General features: G+C 43.5%; 1 protein-coding gene across 3 annotated transcripts in view; it reads left to right on the top strand.

The window, feature by feature from the left end:
* LOC142583079 (N-chimaerin-like) overlaps window positions 1-19,422 on the top strand; it is a 56,903-nt gene extending 37,481 nt beyond the window's left edge. For 2 of the 3 annotated variants that reach the window (XM_075693370.1, XM_075693372.1), the window contains one exon: window positions 12,425-19,422. In XM_075693370.1, coding sequence (XP_075549485.1) covers window positions 12,425-12,608 — 184 coding nt within the window. In that variant the 3' untranslated portion in view covers window positions 12,609-19,422. Of the gene's footprint in view, window positions 1-9,055; window positions 9,556-12,424 lie in introns of those variants that run through there. The other variant, XM_075693371.1, reaches the window with a different exon arrangement.
* Window positions 19,423-23,778: the final 4,356 nt, after the last annotated feature.

Genomic DNA, 23,778 nt, shown 5'->3' with positions numbered 1-23,778 from the left:
CCCAGCTGCCTTCCCCCTTTGCATAGCTCCTAAGGCTTTCTTTACTTCTTCTGGCGTTACCTGTGGGATTTCGAATTCCTCTAGGCTATTCTCTCTTCCACTATCTATCATAGTAGGTATGTACTATCAGCCAAAAAAGTAAACGGACCACGGCACAGGTGGCCGGAGCGGCTGCGGGGCCACACCGGGGCGCTGCTATCTCGCTCCGCACGCTGACGGCGAGAGTGCCCCGAGTGACGCCAGACTTCGCCCTCACTCTCGCGCGGGGCCTTGTCACGCTTGATAAATTTCTAGTGCACCGTTCGGTTGCTCTGCTGCTGACGGTCGCGACGAAGGGGACTGCATCACCTGTAGTTTAGCACATGGCGCTGTCGAACAGTAATGGACGGTCGCGGGGCATAAAACCGCACCACTGAGAAGGAACGAAGACTCGTTCTTAACGTTGTTTTGCTTATATTCACCATACGTCTCATATTAGTGCATTTCGCTGGCGTCCACCGCTGCTCGCTTTTAGGCAACACAACGCAAGGAGCCGCAACGGCGGCTACAGTGACGCGCGCTTGCAGGTGCCAAGCTTTACTGCCGGCGCGGGTTCTCTGTCGAGATTACTTTTCCGGCATTGTCTCCAGCAGTGGGTTTATTAACTATAGCAGTGCACCTCTCCCCACTGCTTCAATTCGCTACTACAATACACAGTCCGTTATGAAACTTTCTTTACAAAAGTACCGTCAGAAAGAGATGATTGGAAAGGCTAATCGGAAAAACAAGTCGCTCGTGAAAGTTTATTCACGGAAGAAGATAAAAAATGGGGTTCCATGTGTTGAAGAGGTCCTCAATGGGATGAAAATTCGCCGTTGACTGCGATGACTCGGCCTACTCGTCTTGGCATCGAGTCATAGAGCGCGGCCACTAGCTCCAGACGTCCGCGTAGGGCTTCCCACTCTTCCTTCACGGCATGCCAAAGCTGATCTGCTTTTATCTGCTTCCTTGAATAAGCTTTCACGAGCGACTAGTTTTTTCCGATTTGCCTTTCCAATCGTCTCTTTCTGACGGTATTCCTGTAAAGAAAGTTTCATAACGGGCTGCGTAATGTAGTACCCAATTAAAGCAGTTTTGAGAGGCGTCGTTGCTATAGTTATTACATCCACTGCTGGAGACAATGCTGGAAAAGTAATATCGACAGAAAACCTGCACCGGCAGCAAAGGTTGGCGCCTGTAAGTTATCGCGCCGGCGTGAAAGAGCGCGCATGGAGCGGCCTTCACCGTAGTCGCCGTTGCGGCTCCTTGCTTTGTGTTGCCTAAAATCGAGCAGCGGTGGATGCCAGCGAAATGCACTAATATGAGATGTACGGTGAATATAAGCAAAACAACGTTAAGAACGAGTCTTCGTTCCTTCTCAGTGGTGCGGTTTTATGCCCCGCGACCGTCCGCTACTGTTCGACAGCGCCATGTGCTAAACTACCGGCGATGCACAGTCCCCTTCGTCGCGACCATCAGCAGCAGAGCAACCGAACGGTGCACTAGAAATTTATCAAGTGTGACAAGGCTCCGCGCGAGAGTGAGGGCGAAGTCTGGCGTCAGTCGGGGCACTCTCGCCGTCAGCGCGCAGAGCGAGATAGCAGCGCCCCGGTGTGGCCCCGCAGCCGCTCCGGCCACCTGTGCCGCGGTCCGCTTACTTTATTGGCCGATAGTACAGGTAGAAAACAGTGCGCACCCAAATGTGATGTGCACCAGGTTTTATAACACAAGAGAATATAAAATTGAATTTGCTAGAGTTGAACTAACAGCTCTACTCTAGGCCATTTGCTAGTGAGGTGCTGGTAATGCTTATAAAAGAGAGGTGCTGCCAGAGCCACACAATGACATTGGCTTGGCTTGACTTCAGTTTTTTAGTTCAGCAAGTTAGCATGGCCAAAAATTGAGGTGAACGAGGAGGCACCTCATTGCAAAGCAATTAACGTGAAGCTTTTTTCTTGAGAGCTTGAGAGAACAGGCCGGTATCATAACAGTCGTTTTACCACGAAGCTGTTAACTTCTCGTTGGTCGGCATTTTTCATGTCGATATCCGTGGGCAAAATGTGGGCTGATCCTGCAGGTAGTGCAATACCGGACCAACATGCGGCGGAGGTGAAGCCGGCTTCAAGCACTCACCAAAGTGAAGCGAAAAGTGCATGTATTTTTTGAAATCACACATACAACATAGAGAGCAACATTCGTTTCAATAAGGAACAAGCACAAAACAAGCATCCGAGCCACATAATTAATAAGGCGCTCGTGATGATAATGCGAAACACATAGTGCTCCTCACATGTGTTTCCCAGTAAAGATTACTGTTGCTCAAGCTGTTGTAGTGATGGCAGCTTGCCACGTGGGGAGTAACGTCACTAGCCTTTCATATATAAAGGAACCAGCCTAGCAACTGATTTTATTGTTGCAGCGCCTTTATGGGTAGGCAATGCATAATTAAGACTCCTGAGGAGCAGCATGAATATGAGAAGCAGCAAAGGGAAACAGAAACTGCAAGACGACCAGTGATGGCATGCTGTCAAAATGACCATTTCTCCCATTACTACCATTACTCTAAATTGCCATTATTGCCATTACTCTAACGCAATAAGGCATTGCATACCCCCCTCAGCAGTTGTAGTAGTGATTTTCAACATCTTCGCTGGACATCCCCTTTCACAAGGCCGGAATGGCGAGTAGATTTTAAAGCGAAGCTTTCTTTGCCTTTTCCTTTGACTTTCCCACTGCTGCCACTGTCCAGCATACCGCGCGCACCTGGGGGTGGTTCAGAGTGCGTGTAGGAGTGTCAGGAGTGTGGCAGAGAAGAAAAGAGGTGCGAGGAACTCGTTTGGACCACGCTGCGCCGAATGTGCACAATGCCCTCTGGAGCTCCCAGGTTGTTGCCACATTGGCCTCTTGACAGCTGTAATTATCCGTGACCACCCACAAGCGCTTACCTTTCTACCGATGTGCAAGTCCAGAGGGAAGCTGGATAGAATGGAAGAGAGGAGGGGGGAGAGGAGGCAGACAATGGGTAGAACCGACGCAGTCATGAAACGAGTGAATAACAGCCTGGCCACTCTTCACTTGCAGTTCCCATAGAAATACAAGGGGGGGGGGATAGGGAAAAGGTGACATGAGAAGGCAAGGAAATGCTGCGTAAACTTAATTTCAAGTATGGTACTGTGCGTTTCTGCTATTTCTGAAAAATAAAACCATGCAAATGTGTCTAGCGGACAACTTAAGCAGGGCGTGCAAAAGCAGAGCCGCACTAATTAAAGAGCACAGCAGGGTTTAGGTAACAACAGAAGCGGTCACACGTCAAATAAACACTTCTGTGCCCACCGCGGTAGCTTTGTGGTTATGGCATTGCTCGAGGTCGCGGATTTATTTTGACTGCAGCAGCTGCATTTCGACGGGACGAAATAAAAAACGCTCGCACATTTTGATTTGGGGGCTTTGACGTAATAGTTCTCTGGAAACCTGCAAGGTGGAGAGAAGTAATCAATAAAGGGAAAATGAGACATCCACCCAAACGTAGCTAAATGCTACAAAGGAAACCCATACGGGTTCCTTGAAAGAAAACTTTGCAGTTGAAGAAAAATTTGTCCTGGTTCGGAACTGCAAAGCTTTTCTTTCGAGGAACCTGTATAGGTTTCCTTTGTAGCATTTAGCTACGTTTGGGTGGATATCTCATTTTCCCTTTATTGATTTAGGGACACATTAAAGAATACCACGGTGCCAAAATTAATCCGGAGTGCGCCACTACAGCTGGCCCCATAATCCAATTGTGGTTTTAGCACCTACAGCCTCATAATCCAATTCAAGTTTGATGCTTCTGCCACTATGCGATGTGCCATGTGAGGCAATTACAATCCTCTCAGAGGTTATGACATATGGTGCATAATAACGCCTCAAGCAAACACCTCTCTCTTTGTGCTTTGTGTACAGTGCAGACAAACAGTAGTAATGCATGCAAGGTAACGTTTAACAACTCACCACTCTCGTGTGGGACAAAACATTGAAGAAATTAAACATTCACCGTCAACATCACCGCTAATTATCATCAATTAAAGCAAACAGTGCAGAAAGTTTCGCTTACATTGATTTCCACCGTGCATGGGATTTTTTTGTTTAGGCAATACAGAATTTTAAACATAGCCTGTGGTAGATAGCATAATTCTAGTCCTTGAACTGGATTACTCAAAACGCCAAACATTACTTGCATGAGAAATCAAAGTGCACAATCAATTAATTAACAAGATGTGCTAATTAACTTTCTAATAATTTACAGCACATGTTACAATTTACTCATTGCATCCGGGGGACTCGTAACGCACTTGCAACAAATTCTCAGGATGACACCAGTTTTGAGATATTCAGTCCCAAAGTGTACGATCAAATACATGGTCATTCTGGTTACTTTGGTACTTAAATGCATAAAATGGTGTTTTGATTAGAAAGGCAAGTGGAACAATAGTGTATTTTTACTGCAAGTTTCATAGTGCATGTCTCGAAACCCAAGCCATCCTCAGAATTCTTTCCAGTGAATATACCTTACAAGCTCACTGGCTACGATTCGTAAATTACCATATGTGCCATAAAGTAATTAGTTGACAACTTGATAGATTTTTTGTTCATGAGTCAATTAGGCATCTCGATTTCTCGTGCAAGTAATGTCCACCACTTCGAGTAATTCAGCTCAAGGACTATAATCATGCTACCTGCCGCACGCAATTTTAAACATTTTGTGTAGTCTTAGAAAAACCACTTCAGGGAAGTGGTGTTGTCTTCGTATGTGAAAGAAAGTGTCAGCACTCATGGACAGTGCAATGCCCCATGCATGTCAATTCCGCATGGGCTCATCTCATTTCCTTGTTCACTTCTTGGTACGGAGGAAAAGTGTCATCTTGTGTACGCATTCTACACATCGGGAAACTGTACTAAAAGAGGCCATATTTTGTCAATATTCTCTTTTTGCTTGTTTTTGCCTTTTAGTGACTGAAATGAAGCATGCCCCACTATCACTTATGTCACCCACTTGGTGGGACGAATGACGGGAAGTGAAAAGATTCCTTACCCAGTATAGTCTCAAGCTGAGTTTTATGCTGCTGGAGCATGCTGCCTGAGAAAACTGCTACCATAGCTGGTTTATGCTTGCAGCATGTTTTTTTAAAATTTAAGATCCCACACACTTTGTAGGTGTCTGTTTGACAAAAATATGGGCTGATACCAAAGGTAGTGCAGTCCAGAATATGTGGGCCAATCCCGAAGGCAGTTCAGCCTAACACAGCAACTCAAAGAGCTAGCTGTCACAAGGGAATGATGCAAGAAACTGGCATGTGACGGCTGTGCTAGGTGTTTCTGAGAAAGATTTTGACACAAGAAAAGCATGCGTGCACTTGTAGCCTAATGGTTAGAGCATTAGGCTGCTGTGTTAGAAGACAGAGGTCTGATCCCACCATCAGTCATGCATTTCATTGCATATAAGCAGGCTTCAGTTAATTCAGAAGTATTTTTTTCTTTTGTTAAGCCTTATATTAGAAACATGGCAGATGTATGCCTTCCACAAAAATGGAGTGATACAGAACTGCGTTGAATCACTGCCTGCTCTGCAAAAATGTAAGGATATAACCAACTGCATGTGTTGTTGATTTTTTGCGTGCAGCAGTTCATGCCAATGCTGATGGGGTCATGAACTGTCAGTCTCATTTTTCTGCATTTTATTCTGAATTCGGCATGTAGATTCCAGCATATTGGGGACGTTTGTGGCCGATAGGATGTTGTCTTCAATGTACACCTGAAAGGATTGTAGCAAAGGATTGTAGCTCGTCTACAACCTGACTTGCCTTCTGTGACTGTAGGCAGTAACCATTCTAGAATGCAGGCAAAGCTCCTCATACGAAAGTGTAATCTGCCTGCTTTTCTGTCTTTCCATGGTCAGAAAAAGATTTGCTTAACCTTTCCACAGCCACTCCCAAGCTTACTCAGGGACATACCGTCGTACAAGCCCTGCTACTCTCACGTAAACTCACTTTATGTTTTTTTAATGCACTGCCTGCCTCTTCTTAAGCAACTCGTGCAAAAAAGAAAAAGAAAAAAAGTATTGTGTACTCGTTACATCTAAGGAGAGGTCATTTAAATGTATAAAACTTGTGTTTAATTACTTTCAGCAGATGGAGCCCATGTCATGGTGCGCTATATACGTATACATGGTTCTGGGTGCTTTATAAACTCTGTTACTCTGTCTCGTCTGGGCAGCCTAGCGAGCCAGTGTGGCAAGTCCTTCAGTACTACAACAAATGAAAGAACTTATACTAAATTGTTGATAAATTCTGAATTTGTAGAAATCAGGTACAAAGTACCAACTTCTATGCATTATAATGTGACCACTGAACCAACATATGAAGAAAGCCTGACAGGGGCTCTGGAGCATTCAGAAGAAAAAAAAGGTTAAGTGTCTGTTGTATTCACAGAGAGATGGCTCTGCCTTTCGTCACCATTGAACACAGACACTGCAGTCAGGCATTCAACACCAAGGAAAGACATTCACAAGCACTGCAGATGCTGAGAAAAAGTCGCGTGAACTATCTTATTTACTCATGTGAAGCCCACCCTTGTGTAGGGCCCCCACTTTGGAGAGCAAAAATTTAAAAAAAAGTTTCGCTAGACGTCATATGCATATGAGCATGCTGGTTAATTTCCCCAAGCCACAACTTTGGTCGCTGACGAAGTAGTGTGATGGCGGTGGTTATGCCTAGCTGGCAGGTGCAGCCAGCTGACAACTACCATGAATGCCTACCAAGCACTTACTGAACGGAACAGCATAAGCTTCATGTGGGCATAAAGCCAATAAAGCTTCAAAATAATTTTGCGCAGCACAGTTTAAACTCACAGTATAGCATACTGCAAGTTTAAACTGTGCTGTGCAAAATTAAGTAACCCCCTTTGGCCCCGGGGCCAAAGAGGGTCACTTACAAACTCTTTCGGAAGCTGGACGACAAGGCCATCGAAATCCTAACGGCAGAGATAAACGAGGTGTAGAGCTCGGGGCAGGTCCCGTCGGAAGGGCGCACTGCCGAGGTGGTGCTCATCCCCAAACCAGGGAAGCCTCAGCACATGAATAACCTGTGTCCGATCTCTCTAACATTGTGCATTTGCAAAGTAGCCGAACATGCAGTACACAATGAGATCATCAAACACATAGAGAACCACAAACTATTTAGGCATAATCTAATAGGCTTTAGAAAGGGACTCTCAATGCAGGACGCAATGCTGCTCCTGAAAAGATCCATATTCGAGAATGAGATGTGGTACGTCCAAGGAATCATTGCACTTGACCTCGCTAAGGCCTTTGATAAGGTGGCTCATGAACACATATTGAACGAAATTTCCTCTCTCAACCTAGGGCGGAAATTCTTTAATTTCAATCTCTCATTCCTATAGCAAAGAAAAGCATCCTTCAACTGGGCACGATCTTGGATAGTCCTTACGGACTTGGCAACTGCAGAGGCACTCAGGGCTTGGTCCTATCCCCATTACTATTCAGTATTGCCATGCATAAACTCTCTGACAGGCTGGCCGAACTCCCAAAAACAAGCCACGCAATCTATGCAGACAAAATCACAATCTGGTCCTGGGGGAGATCTCTGGCTGATCTAGAGCAATCCCTGCAAGCAGCCATAGAGGTAACGGAAAAATTTCTTACATGCACGGGTCTAAAGCTTTCACCGACTAAATCTGAACTTCTACTCTAGAGACAGTCCAGGCAAGGCATTAGGAACCTTGAGCCTCTGGAAACGTTGCCAGTCGAAATTACGACACGAGAAGGGCACCCCATTCCGAGGGTGCACTCCATCAAAATTTTAGGACTTCTAATCAACGCCAAAGGCTATAATGCAAAAGCTCTGAACAAGCTAGGCACGCAGGCAAACAATATACTAAGACTCATTACTAGAATCACAAGGAAAAGGGGAGGACCCAAGGAGGACAACCTACTCAGGGTCTTCCAAGCTTTCCTCATCAGTCATTCTTACACGGCATCGTTCCTCAAATGGAGCAAAGTCGAAAAGAACAAACTCAACACGCTCATCAGGTCTGGCATCAAACGAATACTTGGTATTCCACAGTCCGCTAGCACGGTAAATCTACTCGAACTTGGAATTCACAACACCACAAACGAATTAATCGAAGTACAGTTTATTGCACAGATCTACAGGCTTTCGTTAACTAGGCCGGGCATTAAGATTCTTGATGAAGCTGTTATACTCCCTATACAGGCACTACTCGACAGATGCCCCCTGTCTAAACTAGCCTGGGAGGGTATAAAAATAGAGCCCGTACCGACAAACATCCAGCCGATGTATAACGGAGGTTGCAGAAGAGCACGAGCTAGAACCATCCTTCAGCGAATCAATATTTACAGGGCAGATACATTCTTCGATGATGCCGTCAAATATGGCAGCGAAGACAGGTTTGCAATTTCGGTCATTGTCGTGGTGGAGCACTTACCAGCGCTGCATCAGTCTACAGTAAACACGAAAACAAGGCGAAGGAAACTGTGAAAGCCTTGTCTCTTCAAGCCGCAAAAGGCCCGACGACCATTTTCTCCCACTCGCGCATGGCATTCAGGGCTTTCTCATCCGCTCTAGTTTCTAAACACGCAGCCTGCATCGTCAACAGATCCTTTTATAGTACTACGGGCAAAGAAACTGGAGATTATAGCATAACGTGGTTCCTAGCCCACATGAATCATTTAACTAACCAAGCGGATTGCAACCCTAACGAGTGGGCCAACTGCCTGGCATGGGAATTCACGAACCGCACCCGAGCTAATAGTCTGGCTCTCCCACAGGATTGTCCCTTCAAAGATCCTCTTACCACCTATCACGAAATTACATCGCATTACTGACAAAGCAGGAGGAAATTGCTTCCCCCCAGCCTGAAGCTGAACAGGGCTCAGGCCGTTACTTTCAGACTCTTACAGACGGGATGGTATCTCAACCCCAGAGTGCTTATACATAATTTGATAGACCTTAACTTCTCGCAGCCAGGCTTCAAATGCGGTCATGCATGCTGCTCCTTCGACCACATGCTCTGGCTGTGCCCGTACAACGCGGGCTCTGAACTTCAATACAAGTCCCAGTGGGACGCCTTGCTGAAGAGCTCGTAATTCATGCAACAACTGCAGGCCGGCCAGAGGGCCCACAACGTCGCAGAGTCACCACCTCCCGGTCCCGTCGTGGGCGGAGCCACCAATCTAATTGGGGAGCCTTTGCCTCCCCCCAGTCATGTTCCTCAGGACACTTCTATAAAGTTCTTCTCAATTGTCAATTAAAAGCATACAGTCAAACATCAACATAACAAGCATGTATGTAATGAATTATTCTATATAATAAAGTGAATCTAAAACGTTTCTTGTCAATATGAGCATGTACTGAATATGCCAGGTGTTTCTGTGAAGACTTTAAGCAATATTTTTAAACATCACCTGTAATAGCAAAATTCTAGCCCTTGAGCTGGTCCACTCGAAGAGGCAGACACTACTTGCATGGTAAACTGAAATGCCTAATTGATTAACGAATGAAAATTCACTAATTAAGTTCTTAAATTACCTTAGGCAAGGAAAAATTCTTTTCAGTGTTCAAAACATGGAAGCAAGAAAGAAGGCGGTAGGAGAGAGCACACCTTGTGCGAAGTAATGTTTCACCAACCAGCCCAAGTCGCGACCTTTTAACTAATTAGCTCATGACACATACTGAAATTTACAAACTTGTAGCCGGTGAGACTGCAAGGCATTTCCACTTGAAGAGAATTCTGCGAATGACACCATTTTCTAGATATGCATCGTCAAACTTGTGGTAAAAATATACTGTAATTCCACTTACTCTTATAACAAAATGGCATTTTGTGCATTAAAGAACAAAAGTAACTGGACTGCCAGTGTATTTCTTCATAAAGTTGGGGAATTAATATCTGGAAACTGATGTCATCCTGAGAACTTGTTCCAAGTCTATCCATTGTGCAAACTCCCTGGCTACAATTGTGCATTGCAATGTGGGACACAAGTTAATCAGTTAAAGCTTAGTTAGTTAGTGTTAGTTAATTAGTCAGTTATCTGCATAAATTTCCCTGCAAATAATGTCCACCTGTTTAAGCAATGTAGCTCACAGATTAGAATTGTGCTATCTGCCACAGGCGATCTTTAAAAATTGGTTAAAGTCATTGCAGGGCCACCAGGAACATGTTATGCTTATACAATAGAATATTGGTAAACGAAAATTGCCTAAATACAATTACTGTTTAAACGGAGCAACAGTTCGTTGAGTTTTGCATCAAGGCATTGCAAAAAGAAATGTCATTGTAATCAAATTTTTTTCTAAGTCCAAATAGAACTAAAGATAATACTGAAAATGAAATTGCATCACTGCTTGCGCCTTTCCTTTTTGGGCCTTCTCGCCACTTCGCCACATTCTCTCTGAGGCAGCTTTTGCTGGCGCCATGGTTAGCGTGGCTCTACTGTGGTCATGACTGGCTGCGGTTTCTTGGTTTTGGCAATGTCAGTGAGCTGTGAATTTGCTCAGTGTTCCCGATGGTGATGCAGAAATGCCCGCACAATGCACTCACGCTGCAGATGAAGATTAAAGTTATTGATGACTTCAAGGGTGGTTGCCTGAATATAGCAGCTATTTTATTTACTAATTTTTTTTCCTATGTGTATATTATTTTGTGCTTCTAGCTCTAGTTGGCGACTGTGTGCAAGTAGAAAATTTGTAAGAAGTCATTAAAAAAATTATGCAGATCCCACGCACTGTGGTAGTCGATGTAAGCGAAGCTTTCTGTGCCGTTTGCTTTGATTGACAATAATTAGCGGTGATGTTGATGGCAAATGTTTAATTTATTCAACGTTTTGTCTAACACAAGAGTGGTGAGTTGATGTTAAATGTTACCTTGCATGCACCACTGCTGTTTTTCTGCGTAGTACACAAAACACGAAGGGAGAGGTGTATGCTTGAGGCATTGTGCGCCATGTTTCATAACCTCTGAGGTTGAGCATGGTCATTGCCTCACATGGCACATCACATCGTGGCAGAAGCATTCAACTTGAATTGGATTATGGGGCAGTATATGCCAAAACCACAATCAGATTATGAGGTAGGTCGTAGTGGCAGACTCTGAATTAATTTTGACACCGTGGTGTTCTTTAACCTGTCCATAAATCTAAGTGCGTGAGCATTTTTTGTTTCACCCCCCGTCGAAATGCGGCTGCTGTGTTCTAGATCAAATCAGCGACCTCGAGCAATGAATTGGCCGCAGAGTGACCGCAGCGAGCACAGAAGTGTTGATTTGACGTGCAACTGCTTGCGTTATGTCACCTAGACCCTGTGGTGCGCTTTAATTAATGTGGTTATGCTTCTGCGCACCCTGTGTAAGTTGTCTGCTAGACATATTTGCATGGCTTTATTTTTCAGAAATAGCAGAAACGCACCCCACTGTACCTTGAACTTAAGTTTATTCAGTTTCCCTGCAACCGCTGTCATGTCTATAGCAGTAGCGTTTCCTTGCCTTCTCACGTAACCTTTTCCCTATCCCTCCCCCCTTTCTTGTATTTGTATGGGAACTGCAAGCGAAGAGTGGCAAGGCTGTTATTCACTCGTTTCGCGACTGCAGCAGTTCTACCCATTCTCTGCCTCCTCTCCCCCCTCATCTCTTCCATTCTATCCAGCTTTCCTGTGGACGCACATTAGTAGAAAGGCAAGCGCTTGCGAGGGGTGACAGATAATTACAGCTGTCAAGAGGCTAATTTGAGGACACCCAGGGAGCTTCAGAGGGCATTGTGAACATTCGATGCGGGGCGGTCCAAACAAGTTTCTCGCATCTCTTTTCTTCTCTGCCACGCTCCTTCCATGTATATACACGCTCTCAAACCCCCCTCAACGACCCCCCTCCCCCCAACGCGGTGTACCAGACAGCAGCAGCAGCGGCAGCAGAAGCAGCAGCAGCAGCAGCAGTGGGAAAGTTGAAGGAAGAGGGAAAGAAAGCTTCGCCTTAAAATATCTGCAGTGCCTATTATCTGTTGTTGGCAGTAAAGTATTTGTCTCTTTCAAAAGAGCGTCTTATGCCACCACCTTGAGCACATTCTCTCGGTATATGGCACTCCTGTTAAATCGAACTTAGTTTCATGGTCCCTTCAAGTTATGTTTAACGAGAGTTGAATATTTGTTATAAGAAAAGTATTTTCGTGTTTGATGCATGTGCATTGTAATAAGGTGCGACTGTACTTTACCAGACTAAATTTATTTAGTATTCCTTCTTAGTGTCCCTTTAAATATACGTACATCTTGTGCAGTGTTGAAATCGTATTAGTGACATTGTGAATAGGAAGAGTGCATCCATCAATGTTTCATTGTTGATACAGGGTCTCGGAGCACCAGAAGAAAAACCTGATGTCCCCAAAGAACCTGAGTACAGTATTTTCACCGACAGTGATGCGGACGCCTGACATCATGGGAATGGGTCTAGACCAGATGAGTGCCTGGCACACAGAGAGTGCCGTCGTCGAACTGCTCATCAGCTATAATCGGACCGTGTTTGTCCAGTAGCCAGCCATCCGGGAGGCAGCTAGCCACACACACTCTATGAAAGGTTTCCCACCCATGTGTCGCGTGCCCATCCGCCAAAGAGTTTATCAACTGGCAATGTCATGAACTAACACAAGTCTGTGTCTGCATCTATCAGCCCCTTTGTGAGTCCAAATCGACCAACTCCGATGTCAAATGTGAGCTCGGATCTGGAATTTGGTTCAGGGATGTGGCGATATCACGTATTTTTAGAGACACGGTTGGTTGGAGTGATGGGTCATCTTCATGAGGCACTCAGTATTGATTTCTAGTTCCAGTGTACACATGCTTCGTGCACTGCGTTTTTATTTTTCTGCTGGTTATGGCTAACTGGTCTTTACAGACTGAGCGGGAAAAATTTTGCAACCACTTTTTCAAAGCAAAAAGCAGCGCTAAGACAAAGCATTTTATTTAACCTACAGTGGTACAGATATAGCATCAGAATATGCGTCATTCTTTCAGCCATACAGTTGGCCTTGTGGTATTTTATTATTCTGAGTTTGAATTAATTGAGAAAAAATTTTTATTTGTAAGAAAAGTCTGCTTCAGTTATAATTGTCATGGCCAACAACCTCCTTTTCTTTAAAGCCATAATTGTTGCTTTTAATTGCTGTACTTGCTACTGATGTTGAATTCAGCCATTTTACTATAGTAGCAGTAACAGGAACATTGTCGCCATTTCATTGCACAACCTGAAAATGAGTACCTCACACAAAAACGCTTTCTTTAACTTCTGATTACAGATATCTTTGCATTTTGTAGTGATCAGCAACCTTGCACATCTGGTATGAAACAGCTTATATCTTTATTTGAAGCACAAAGAAGTAGGGTGTTTTCTGGGCTTATCAAATTGTAGAAATGGTGCTGCTGACAGACTGCTAACCACATTGCACTACTTGTCCTTTATTCTACCTGTCACTAAAGCTGAAGTAATGCAACAATTATATTTCAGCTCCACTCATTTCATGCTTCGTCGGTTAAAGTATGCTTTGCCTATATTATCAGCAGAATGGGGTGAAGGAAAGTGATAGATAAATATTCAATAGAATTGAGAGAAAAAGGGGGGGGGGGATTGTGTATTTTTGCCACGCTACTCATAATGAGACTTTTCAATTGATGTTCTTTAGGCACAGCACAGTATTGAAATAGGTTCTATGGCATCAGTATGACAGTGGTAGCAGCAAATTGTTCTCTGAACCATGGCTTGTGCATTTCATGCATGCAGCTTTCATGATGCCTGCAACTTACTGCATTCATCGTAATGGGCTGTATATGCACAATGTTTTCATGTTCACTCACTGATGCCACAGTGCATTTGAATAATATTGAAAGCAAGTCCTTGTGATGTAATGGAGTTCTGCATGGTGATACTAACGAGTGTTGACGTGCAAAGTACTTCAAGGAAGAAAGCATAATTGAAACGTCAGGAGACTTGTAGGATAGGTACTTGTAGGAGACTCCTGGCAAAGGTACAGCAACATCTTTTCTTTTTATGTCTGTTGTGTTCAGTGGTGGCCACATGCCACTATCTGTGCTGTGATGTGGTTGGTCCTGTTGGATGCCCTAGTAGGTACTCTTTCTTTGTCCTTGTGGTATGGTTTAAGCCACGGTTTACAAGTCTCTGATTACTGTTGTTGTGAATGCTGCGAGAGTGAGGTGCCAGAAAGACAAAATCATCGTTTTCTTTGTGGTTTCTTAGGCAACATCTTTGAATGAAGCAGTACAAAAGACGGTCCAGTACACTGTGTTTAAGACACATTTTGCTAATTCTCTGGCCAGATGGACTGCAGTGGTGTCGCTTTCTCAGTCTTTATTTTTTTGTACCCCATAAATTGAACATTCTTTTGTTGAGAACAACTTCCCATAATACGGAACAAATTTTAAAAGCTTTGTACATGTTTGTCTTGAAGGAACACTGAACACAAGCAGCAAGTTCAGCTAGTGGGATGAACTCGCCTTTACCGGCCAATCAAAGTTCATAAGGATGAAGAGCTCTCCTAGCAGTGTGTAAGAAAAATTTTTAGGTTGGCAGTAAATAAGCGGGAAATAGTTCCACATTTTCACAGTGGTGATGCCACCTGTCTGTCACATTACGTCATTTTCTCACTCACCGCAGGCGTGTTGTCATCAATGCTCTTGCATTTGTTTTGTTATTTTAGAATGCTAGTTTATGACTCGAGCTGAACTTCATTTTTGCGTTTAGTTTTCTTAGGAGTACTGTACGTTGAAACGGTGTGGCATATGGCTTCATTTTTTATGTTATATCACTAATTATTTTCTTTTCTTTATGGCATGTGAGGGATGGAACTCATTTATGAAACATGATTTTGTATTATTGAATGTGGAATGTGCTGCTGTCGCTGAATATGCTGAAGAGATGAACAAGTTTATCACACCATGCTGTGGAATACATGTCACTGGATATTATAGGCTGGTCGTTACGTTACCTTTTTATACAGCTGGAGTGTCATACAAGGATGGGATTGGCATGCAAGTTGTAATGTTACTTAAATGAAGCACACTTACAATGACACTCAACTTCATTTTCAGTCTGAAAAACACCTTAAGTAGATGTGTTCATGCTACATGTGAACCAGATGTAATTACCAAAGCCAGTTGCAAAGGGCAGGTATCTGATTGACTTCATGTGGTATTAGATACAAGTGGCCATGCTGTCAACAGTGGCGCAGGCCATACTGACCATAAATGGCTGCAGCAGGTAAATATTATTCGATTCCACAACCTTCTAGGTTGCTCCAATAAAACATGTATGAAAGTAAGGATAATTGTCACTGAGGTGACAACGGCTGTAAAACACTGTATCGGTGATAATGATGATGATGGGTGGGCATTTGGGCATGCTGCTTTAGAATCTCAGTGCCTCAAAGGGAGTTTGTCGTAATTTTAAACAAAGAGGCAATTTTGAAAACGCAGGCCCTTTTGTACCAAGTGTAACGGAAACAAACTGTAAAACCTTCAGTTAATAAGCTGCCAGCAGAAGTTTATAGCTTAAAAACACCTGTACATGAGGTTTTTATGTTATATACCAAGATTATCTGCATTCTTGCTTGCGTCTTAGCTTTTATTTTCAGATTTTTAGGTGTATTCTTGGCCATAGGTTAATTTGTAGCTTTCTTTGTATGGGATTCAGGGTAATATTGCTTATTAATAAACATTTACACAGTCTCCATCAGATGCTGAGAAAATTTGTGATGCGATGAGTGATAGGTAGAAAAAAATTTCACAATCACGTTAATACTTCTGTCTTGTCTCGATATCTATCCCGGCATGCCAAAGCTCCACTCTTGCTAGGACTGACCTAAGAACGATTTCAAAAATGTGCATTTGAATGTGTTCCATTGTTTTAGGCATAAAACAATACTTGTGAAAGCCTGAAATATTTGTGACACAGTTATCAATAGCACTTTTTTTCATATCGAAAGTTGATACAGTTGAGTTGTACCATCACATCAAAATTTTATTGTGCACTAGCAAATCTAGAAATTCTTGGAAGCCTGCATAATAAATACATAGTAAAGCATTTAATGATAGTACATGGTGCACTGTGTGCAATATTTGTGCATTATCAGTTTTGGTCAAGATTAAAAGGGGACCACATGGTAACCTATAGTTTATTCAGGTAAAATGATTTAAATTACAGGCAGGCATAGAAACAATTTCATTTATGTATCTTCTTTTAAGATATATATATATATATATATATATCTTCCATTTTTTTTGCAGAAGTGATCTGTGACTGCAAACAGATGCTCTATTTTAGTAAGCGCTTACGGCTTATGCTGAGGGGCTACAAGTATCTGCTGCAAAGCACTGGTTTTGACTTCTGGCTGTTGCAGCCATGTTCCTATGAAACGGTGCACAAGAATGAGCTTGCACCGCAGTTTCAGTACACTTTGGAAAACTCAAAATAGCCCAAATTAATCTGGAGCCCACCATGGTGTGGCCTTCATAATCTCTGTTGCTTTGGTTGTTACACCCAACTGCAACAAAATATTGGACTGCTAAAAAGCCTGTTGAAGATAGTGTAGATAGAGGTGCCCCTTTGCAAGGTTTTGTGCTGGGAATAGGAGTGGAAGCATCACAAAAGGCTTGCAAGAATAGCTGTTTTTGATACTAAAGCTGAAAAACAAAAGCAAGCTACCATTACTGCTTGCTGGAAGTGACCTAGAACACGCGACTTCTTCCATGAAGTCCATGGTTGGGCAGCGCCTACGGCTTCCCATTTCATGCTGAAAAACCTTGTAGGCAATTTTTTTCAGATTTACATCGTAGCCACTAACCACCAGGTGCATGCAGTCTGCTTAGGCTCCATTTAGAGGCTGCTAATAAGAAAATTATACAATTGGCAGCTCTCTGAATTTGCCAAGATTGCTTCAGTGGTATATATACTGCTCATTAAAGCCAAATAAGCCAAAGTGATATTTCGTTGCAGTTGGCCATTAATCAAACAGTCATTACCTATGATTTGGGTAATTAGCAGTGAAGCAGTAATGTGCAGGCACCATGCATAAGTTTGTCAAGTGACAGTGTGCCTTGATAAAGCTGTGCTGAGTTTCCTTGTTTTGGGTTTCTTGTTTGGTTGTAAGCGTGAGACTGGGTTTTGAGGTGAGGCTTTTCAATTGAAACACTTTTGCTTTGTGGTGTCGAGGTGTATACTTATCAGTGTTGTCAATTTTTGAATCGCACATTCATATTGGGGGGTGGGGGGGGAGTGACGGTTATGTTGAAGCTTCTAACCAACATCGTGAGTACTAATTTTGCTGTTCTGTATCTAGATCGAAACAGTGAGTTGGGCAAGTTTGTAGATTAACATTGTCGATATCAAAAGGATCAAACTGTATTTTGGGTATCAGAGTCCTTGATGCAGGACATAAGTTGTGGTCCTTTCACATGTTTCTATTGGAAAAACTCTAGTTGAGGTCATAACTTGTTTAATATTATTGTGTAGTGCACTGTTGAATTGAGTCATACCGCTTTGATATGCCAGTGTTGCTAGCTCACATTGAAATGGAGACTTCCCAAAGATTTTAAGCTCAGACGTGATTCTTGTATTAAAGCTTAGGGCGGTGTTCTTGCAGTGTATTTTTCATATTTAGGGGCTTAGTATTTTTTGCTTCGTGGATGATCTCTTGTTGATCATATTGTATTGTCTACTGTGCACTGTGGGTTCAGCCTACTTAGCCAATTCTTCAATATACTTGCGGTGGCATATGCCTTCGCGGGTCTTGTGTGATTATGATGTGTGAGTAATATGAATCACGAATGCTTTAAATTTTTATGGGACTGCATTTAGGTCGCGCTTCACTTCCCATTGCTGAAGTGTTTTCCTTCTATACAAGCTTCATTTTCTGTACTATGAATACGAGGTGCAGTAAAAATAATTAGTTCTTGTCAGTGTTGCTTGGCGAACAGTAGCAGTGTCCTGTTAATTTGTGTTTCTTTTCTGTTTTTGCTCATGAACAGAAAATCGGGTCTTAGCAGTTCCTCGGGATAAGTGTTCTTAAGTGATACGAGTTCCTTGGAAACTGTTTCATGTTTGTGTTTTCTGTGCTTAATATGTTGATTTCGGAGAAGCCGGTCCTTTGGTTCTTTGGCTCTGCAACTTTGATTTTGGAAAACTAACAGAAGCTTAACAATACTTCTGGTGCAGCATTTTTTTGCTCATTTTAATGCAAAACTATTTCATCAGCAGACCAGGAGCACTGTTGGATGTTTTAACGGCATGTCAAGAGTAGCCATTGAGCTGAGGTCGCTAAGGAGAGGAACTGAGAATACTCTACCAAAATTTGCAGGGTGAACTGAAACTTTTCAAGGTAAACATTTGGGCGTGTTGGAGGGAGATCCCAAGAGTACTCACAGCATAAAATGAAATGTATCTGTAACCAAGAAACAACACAGCACTGAAACTTCTTGATCTTAAGTAACTTGGAAACTGGTTTGGTACTGTGTGAACTCCCTTGCCTTTTTGTTTTGGTGGTGGGTTCATTGTTCCAGTTGCAGATTTGGAGGCATTGGTCAATGCTGGGAAACAGTGATCAGCTCCAGAGTTGGTCAGTTGCTCTCAGTCTGCCATTGGAATTTGGCATTGGGTGCTCTAGAATTCACAATGCTCTTAGCATGCACTGCGACTTCAAGAGGGGCAGAAATGGAGTGATGCTTTTTGTTATTTGGCAATGATGTTGCAACTGCAGGCCAAGAAATGAACCAATTATTGCTCTATAACTTTGTGTCGAACACGCTCAAGATGTTTTCACTACAAATGTGAACAACGTTATGTGTTCCATTTATATTCTTCGTTTTATCAAGTGTCATGATTTTTTTGGTTTATCTATTTATACGTATCCTTAGGAATGGTGTCCTTTTCTCCAGTTTTCCTTGTAGTATTTTTTTTTGCTGAGTATATATATATATATATATATAGATATATATAAATTATTTAGTAAGCTGGCAGAAAACAAGTCATACCTTGACGTATTGTATTTTGTGACTAAGGGACTCCATTAAATTCTGTTTAAATGCTTTATTTCTGTTAAGTGGTTATTTGCGCATGTATACTGTGTGATGCACAATTATTTTCTGATGTGTATTTACGAGTATTAACTGTGGCATGTGTCATCAGAGTGCCAGAGGTATGCGTTTAAGAGTGTAATAATTTATATATTCTGGTTCCGCCGCATAATGCATAGATGTTATTTGCTGCACAGTGTGAGTTTTATTTGACATTTCTCATGCCGGTCAATGCATTCCAATAAAACAAGTTTTTTTTGTATGCCGATATATGTTCTTGTCAATTTTCGAAAAAAAAAAAAAACTATGCAATTTTTTGTGGGCCACACTTTTTGCTTTTCAGGATTTTGAAGAGGTATGGCCCTTACATGGGGGCGGGCCATTTTGGTCATTTTTCTGGCCATGTATAATCTCTGATTCTTTCGTACAGATAGGGCCAACGCAGTTCTTTTCATAATGTATTTACTCACTCATGCATACATACTGCAACAGTGTACACCACCTGTGTTCTTAAAGAGAAAATTCATATAAACAGTTTCGCGACTACATGACAGAGGAAGCCACCCGAGACTTCTCACCCCCTCCTAGAAGCCTCCATTCCTCACAAGGTCCGTGAAACTTGCAAAAAAAGAGGATAAAAGAAGGGAAGGGACCATGCACTGAGAGTAGTTCTGTGGGGGAGCTTTCTTGTGTCTTGGCTGTTCACTCTTGTGCATGGGCAAGAAGGACTGCGTCCCACTGTCCTCGTCGACGCACAGGTTTCGATGACCCCAGGACTATGTAGTCGTGCTCTAACTCCTAGAGTCTGGCATTTGGGTGTCCATCGTTTTCTTGAAATTGCAATATTTAAACCTCTTCACGACAACACCATGCATCTGCTGCCCATCAAGTCCTCGGCACTCTCACTGCTGCACAGTTTTGGTTTGACAATGCACCTGAGGTTACATTTGTCCTCCATTCCATTCATGACATTATGTAGGCCTCTGACTTTGCAGCTTTTCACGTCGATTTCTAAGGAGACTGCTTGCCACATGCTTAGAATCCAAAGGAAAACAAGCTTCAGCAATGCTATCTTCACTTGTCCAATTGGCACCTTCCATTTTTATTTTATTTGAATACGGGGCATTCTCCGAGTTGGGTCAATTTCTGTGAGTTATCTTGCTATCTCGTCATTTTCGTGTGTCTATGAATGGACAACTACCGCCATCTGCAGTCAAAGGTTGGAGGTAGCTGAGGCTTCAGTTGGCCGTGATGGAGGAGGACCAGGCAAGTGCGCTGAGTGTAAGCTCATCGCCCGCGTTCGATGTGTTCAGCAAGCAGTCTTCTCTTTCAACGCGCGTTTTTTGCCGCTACCTGCGAACGGGCGTCGCTAGCTGGCGGTTCGTTTGGCAGCCGCTAGGGGGACGACAAAGTTGCACCCTCATCCACCAAGCACGCGAGCGTTAGGCTGCATGGCCCCACCAGCTCGACGCCTGTCATCGTTTCGTACTTGGATTCGCGCAATTCTTTGCATTGCGTAGATGTCAATTACAGTCGAGCCTTCTAATCTTAAAAAAAAAAAACTAAATTAGGGGGTTTTACGTGCCAAAACCACTTTCTGATTATGAGGCACGCCGTAGTGGAGGACTCCGGAAATTTCGACCACCTGGGGTTCTTTAACGTGCAATTCTAATCTTAAAACAAAGCTTTCTTTGCAAACCCTCCCATTCTTTCCTGACCGTGGCTGCTGCTGCTGTCTTGTCAACTAGTTCACACATTTACATGCCCGATGGTGGGAATGAACTTCGGTCCTCCATCACAGCAGCCCGATGCTGTAACCATTAGGTGACTTTCGCACATGTACTCCAATGCTGCCAACACATACTAGCTCTTCGAGATGATCACCGTGTGTGTCACATTGTGTAGGATGGGAGCACGAGAGCATGTATGCTCATGCGGGTGGGAGCACAGCCACATGGTATTTTTTACATTTCGTGGGGTTTATTTATCAATCAGAAAAAAATTGTATGCAGTTAGTACACCACTGAAAATACCAGTTAGCTGTCCCTTGGCTGTGCCTACAAATGCCTCATTGACACTTTGATAGTTAGGACAGTACTTCTTGAGTTAGATAATTATTTACAATTACCTAATTAAATCTCAGTAACGAAAAAGTTACTGGCGGCTACTCCACTGTACTGGAAACAATAGGCGCCAGGGTTTCGTCGAGTAACGCAATTGCTCTTTTTTTCTCATTTCGATGTATGATCGTTGGGACACCCTGTATATATTTATGACCTCTGCATGCGAGTGGTGACGTTTCCATCCCTAATAAATGTAAATTATTAGAAGCAGTTTTTTTTTTTTCATGAGTCGTTACCATTGCTTAGTGGGAAAAGAAGCGATACTGAGACACCTATCATTCCCACGCATTTCACACATTGTTGATAGAAGACTCCGCCGAAGGGTTCACCAAAGTACACAGTCTTTTTTTCAGGGTCAAAAAAGCATGCAAAGCAGTTTGAAGCGACGTAAATGTACAGCAACATACTTGTTCTCTGGAGGGGGCTCGTGCCCTGGAGTCTCCGCATAGTCGGCACCAATGAGGGATGCATATCGAAGGTTAGAATAGCGTAGATTACTTTTGTACTTTGAAAATATTCACTAAATACTTAATCTCTCCTCATTCTTATACCTTATACGAGGCATTTGGTTGCTTTTCCCAGATTCTTCGGTAAACTATATGCAAGGCACTGTTTTTATACATGTCCCAGCTAACGTGATAGCCAAGCTCTTCTACAAAAAAAAAACAAGAAAGATTTAAAAGACAGTACAAGATACAGTTTTAAAACCTATGGTGTTTGATCGTCAGAGGTATGATGACCAAACACCATAGGTCTTAAAGTTGTATCTTTCACTGTGTCTTCTAAATCTTTTTTTTTTGTTGTTGAAGAGCTTATCTAACGTGAGCTGGGACACACGGTATTTCGTTGAAGTAAGAAACCTCCTTTTTGTTGTGCTCACAAGGGGTTCCGACAGGAATTTAGGGAGCAGACTACCTTCCCTGATGCACGTGGTAATGCGCCTGCTCCCTAGATTCCTGTTGTGGCTGTGTTTACAAGCTGCGATGGTGGCTTTCCTGACGTCCAGAAAAACAGGGCCGTTTCCATTTGGTGGATCTGTCTCCGAAACGTCGATGGTAGTAGAAACAGCTGGTGTCATCGGGCTGCGATGAGTCGAGGTTGCGGTCCTGGTTTAGGGGGCGGTCATAGGGACACGACTGCAGGTGTTGATCCAGACCCTGTTGGATGGAGCTGTTGGGTGATGTCGATGCGGCGAACCAGCTCAGAGGTGTCCGGTAGCATGTTGACAGTATTAATGGTGGGAGGTAGCAATGTCAAGAAGACTGCCATGTTGCAGTGGGCAGTCTTGGCAAGTTCGTTTAGTGGTAGCGCATACCGCACCTGCATAATGGCCTGGACGTTTGGTAGTAGTCATTCAAGTAGCAGAGTTTGGAGGAAGGGGTCGTGAATGTACATGTCACCAGCGAGAATGTGCATGTGACAGGAACTGCAACGGCGTGCGGTTACAGAGTTTTTCGCATTGGAGCAGTCGACGAACCTTCATCTAGTCTTCCGAGAGTGATAGCCGATGTATGAGCTCAGACTTGTGGTGCCGGTAAGGGACGGCCGTTGGTGGCTTAGTGAAAATGTCCTAGATCTCGGTGGTGTAGTGAGAGTCCAGATGGGCGACGATGCATTAGTAGTGAGTGCTATTTTCGGTGATGTGTTGCTAAGAAGAACTGGGCCTCGACCTGCGCAAACCACACTTCGGACAATTCTGCCAAAAATGGTGGAAGCTTAACGGTAACACGGCAGACGACCAGGCCGGCTTCTGGCTGAGCAGCGCCCCCCAAAAATGCTGGGGCTTTACATGCCAAAACCACGATCTAATTATGTGGGGACTCTGAATTAATTTAGACCACTTGGTTTTCTTTAATGTGCACCCAATGCACGGTACACTGGCATTTTTTTTTTATTTTGCCCCCATCAAAATGCGGCCGCCGTGGCAGGCATTTGATCCCGTGACCTCGTGCTTTGCAGCACAACACCCTATCCACTAAGCAACTTCAATGGGCGAGCAGTGCCCAGAGGGTTATTCACGTCAAACACAAGCTACTGTTGCTGAGTCTGAATCAGTTGTTACGATACCTGTAGCTGCTGCTGGAGTTGTCGCACTTGCTGTTGAAAGGCAACAAAGACTACCTGGTCCTAGTCGGCCATGGTGGCGCGATATGTCCGTTATCCTGGTCACCATTGCGGCATTACGAAGTGACGGATCACAATGCAATGTGTGAACACAAGGAATGATATTCTAGTTGATTCATTCACTATATGCCAACCGCTAAATGCGTTACAACATTGTCGAAGGAAAGCAGATGCCGCAGCTACATCTTGGAGCAAGCCTGGTCCAGCGGTCCGTATAGCGTGCAGTCGCTTTTCCGTGGCGCACAACCTGCATATATCTGTTGCTGTTACCGAGACCAGTGATGTGTACAGGCGTGGAAGGTTTGCCTCACGGGATGGAGCGGTGACCCAGTGAAGGCTTCGATGTAGCTATGCGTACAGTTGTGGCTATGGTGTAT

The sequence above is a fragment of the Dermacentor variabilis genome, chromosome 5, assembly GCF_050947875.1.
Source record: "Dermacentor variabilis isolate Ectoservices chromosome 5, ASM5094787v1, whole genome shotgun sequence".
Lineage (NCBI taxonomy): Eukaryota > Metazoa > Arthropoda > Arachnida > Ixodida > Ixodidae > Dermacentor > Dermacentor variabilis.
The sequence above is the reverse complement of the archived record's forward strand: the minus strand, read 5'-3'. Positions and strand labels throughout refer to the sequence as shown.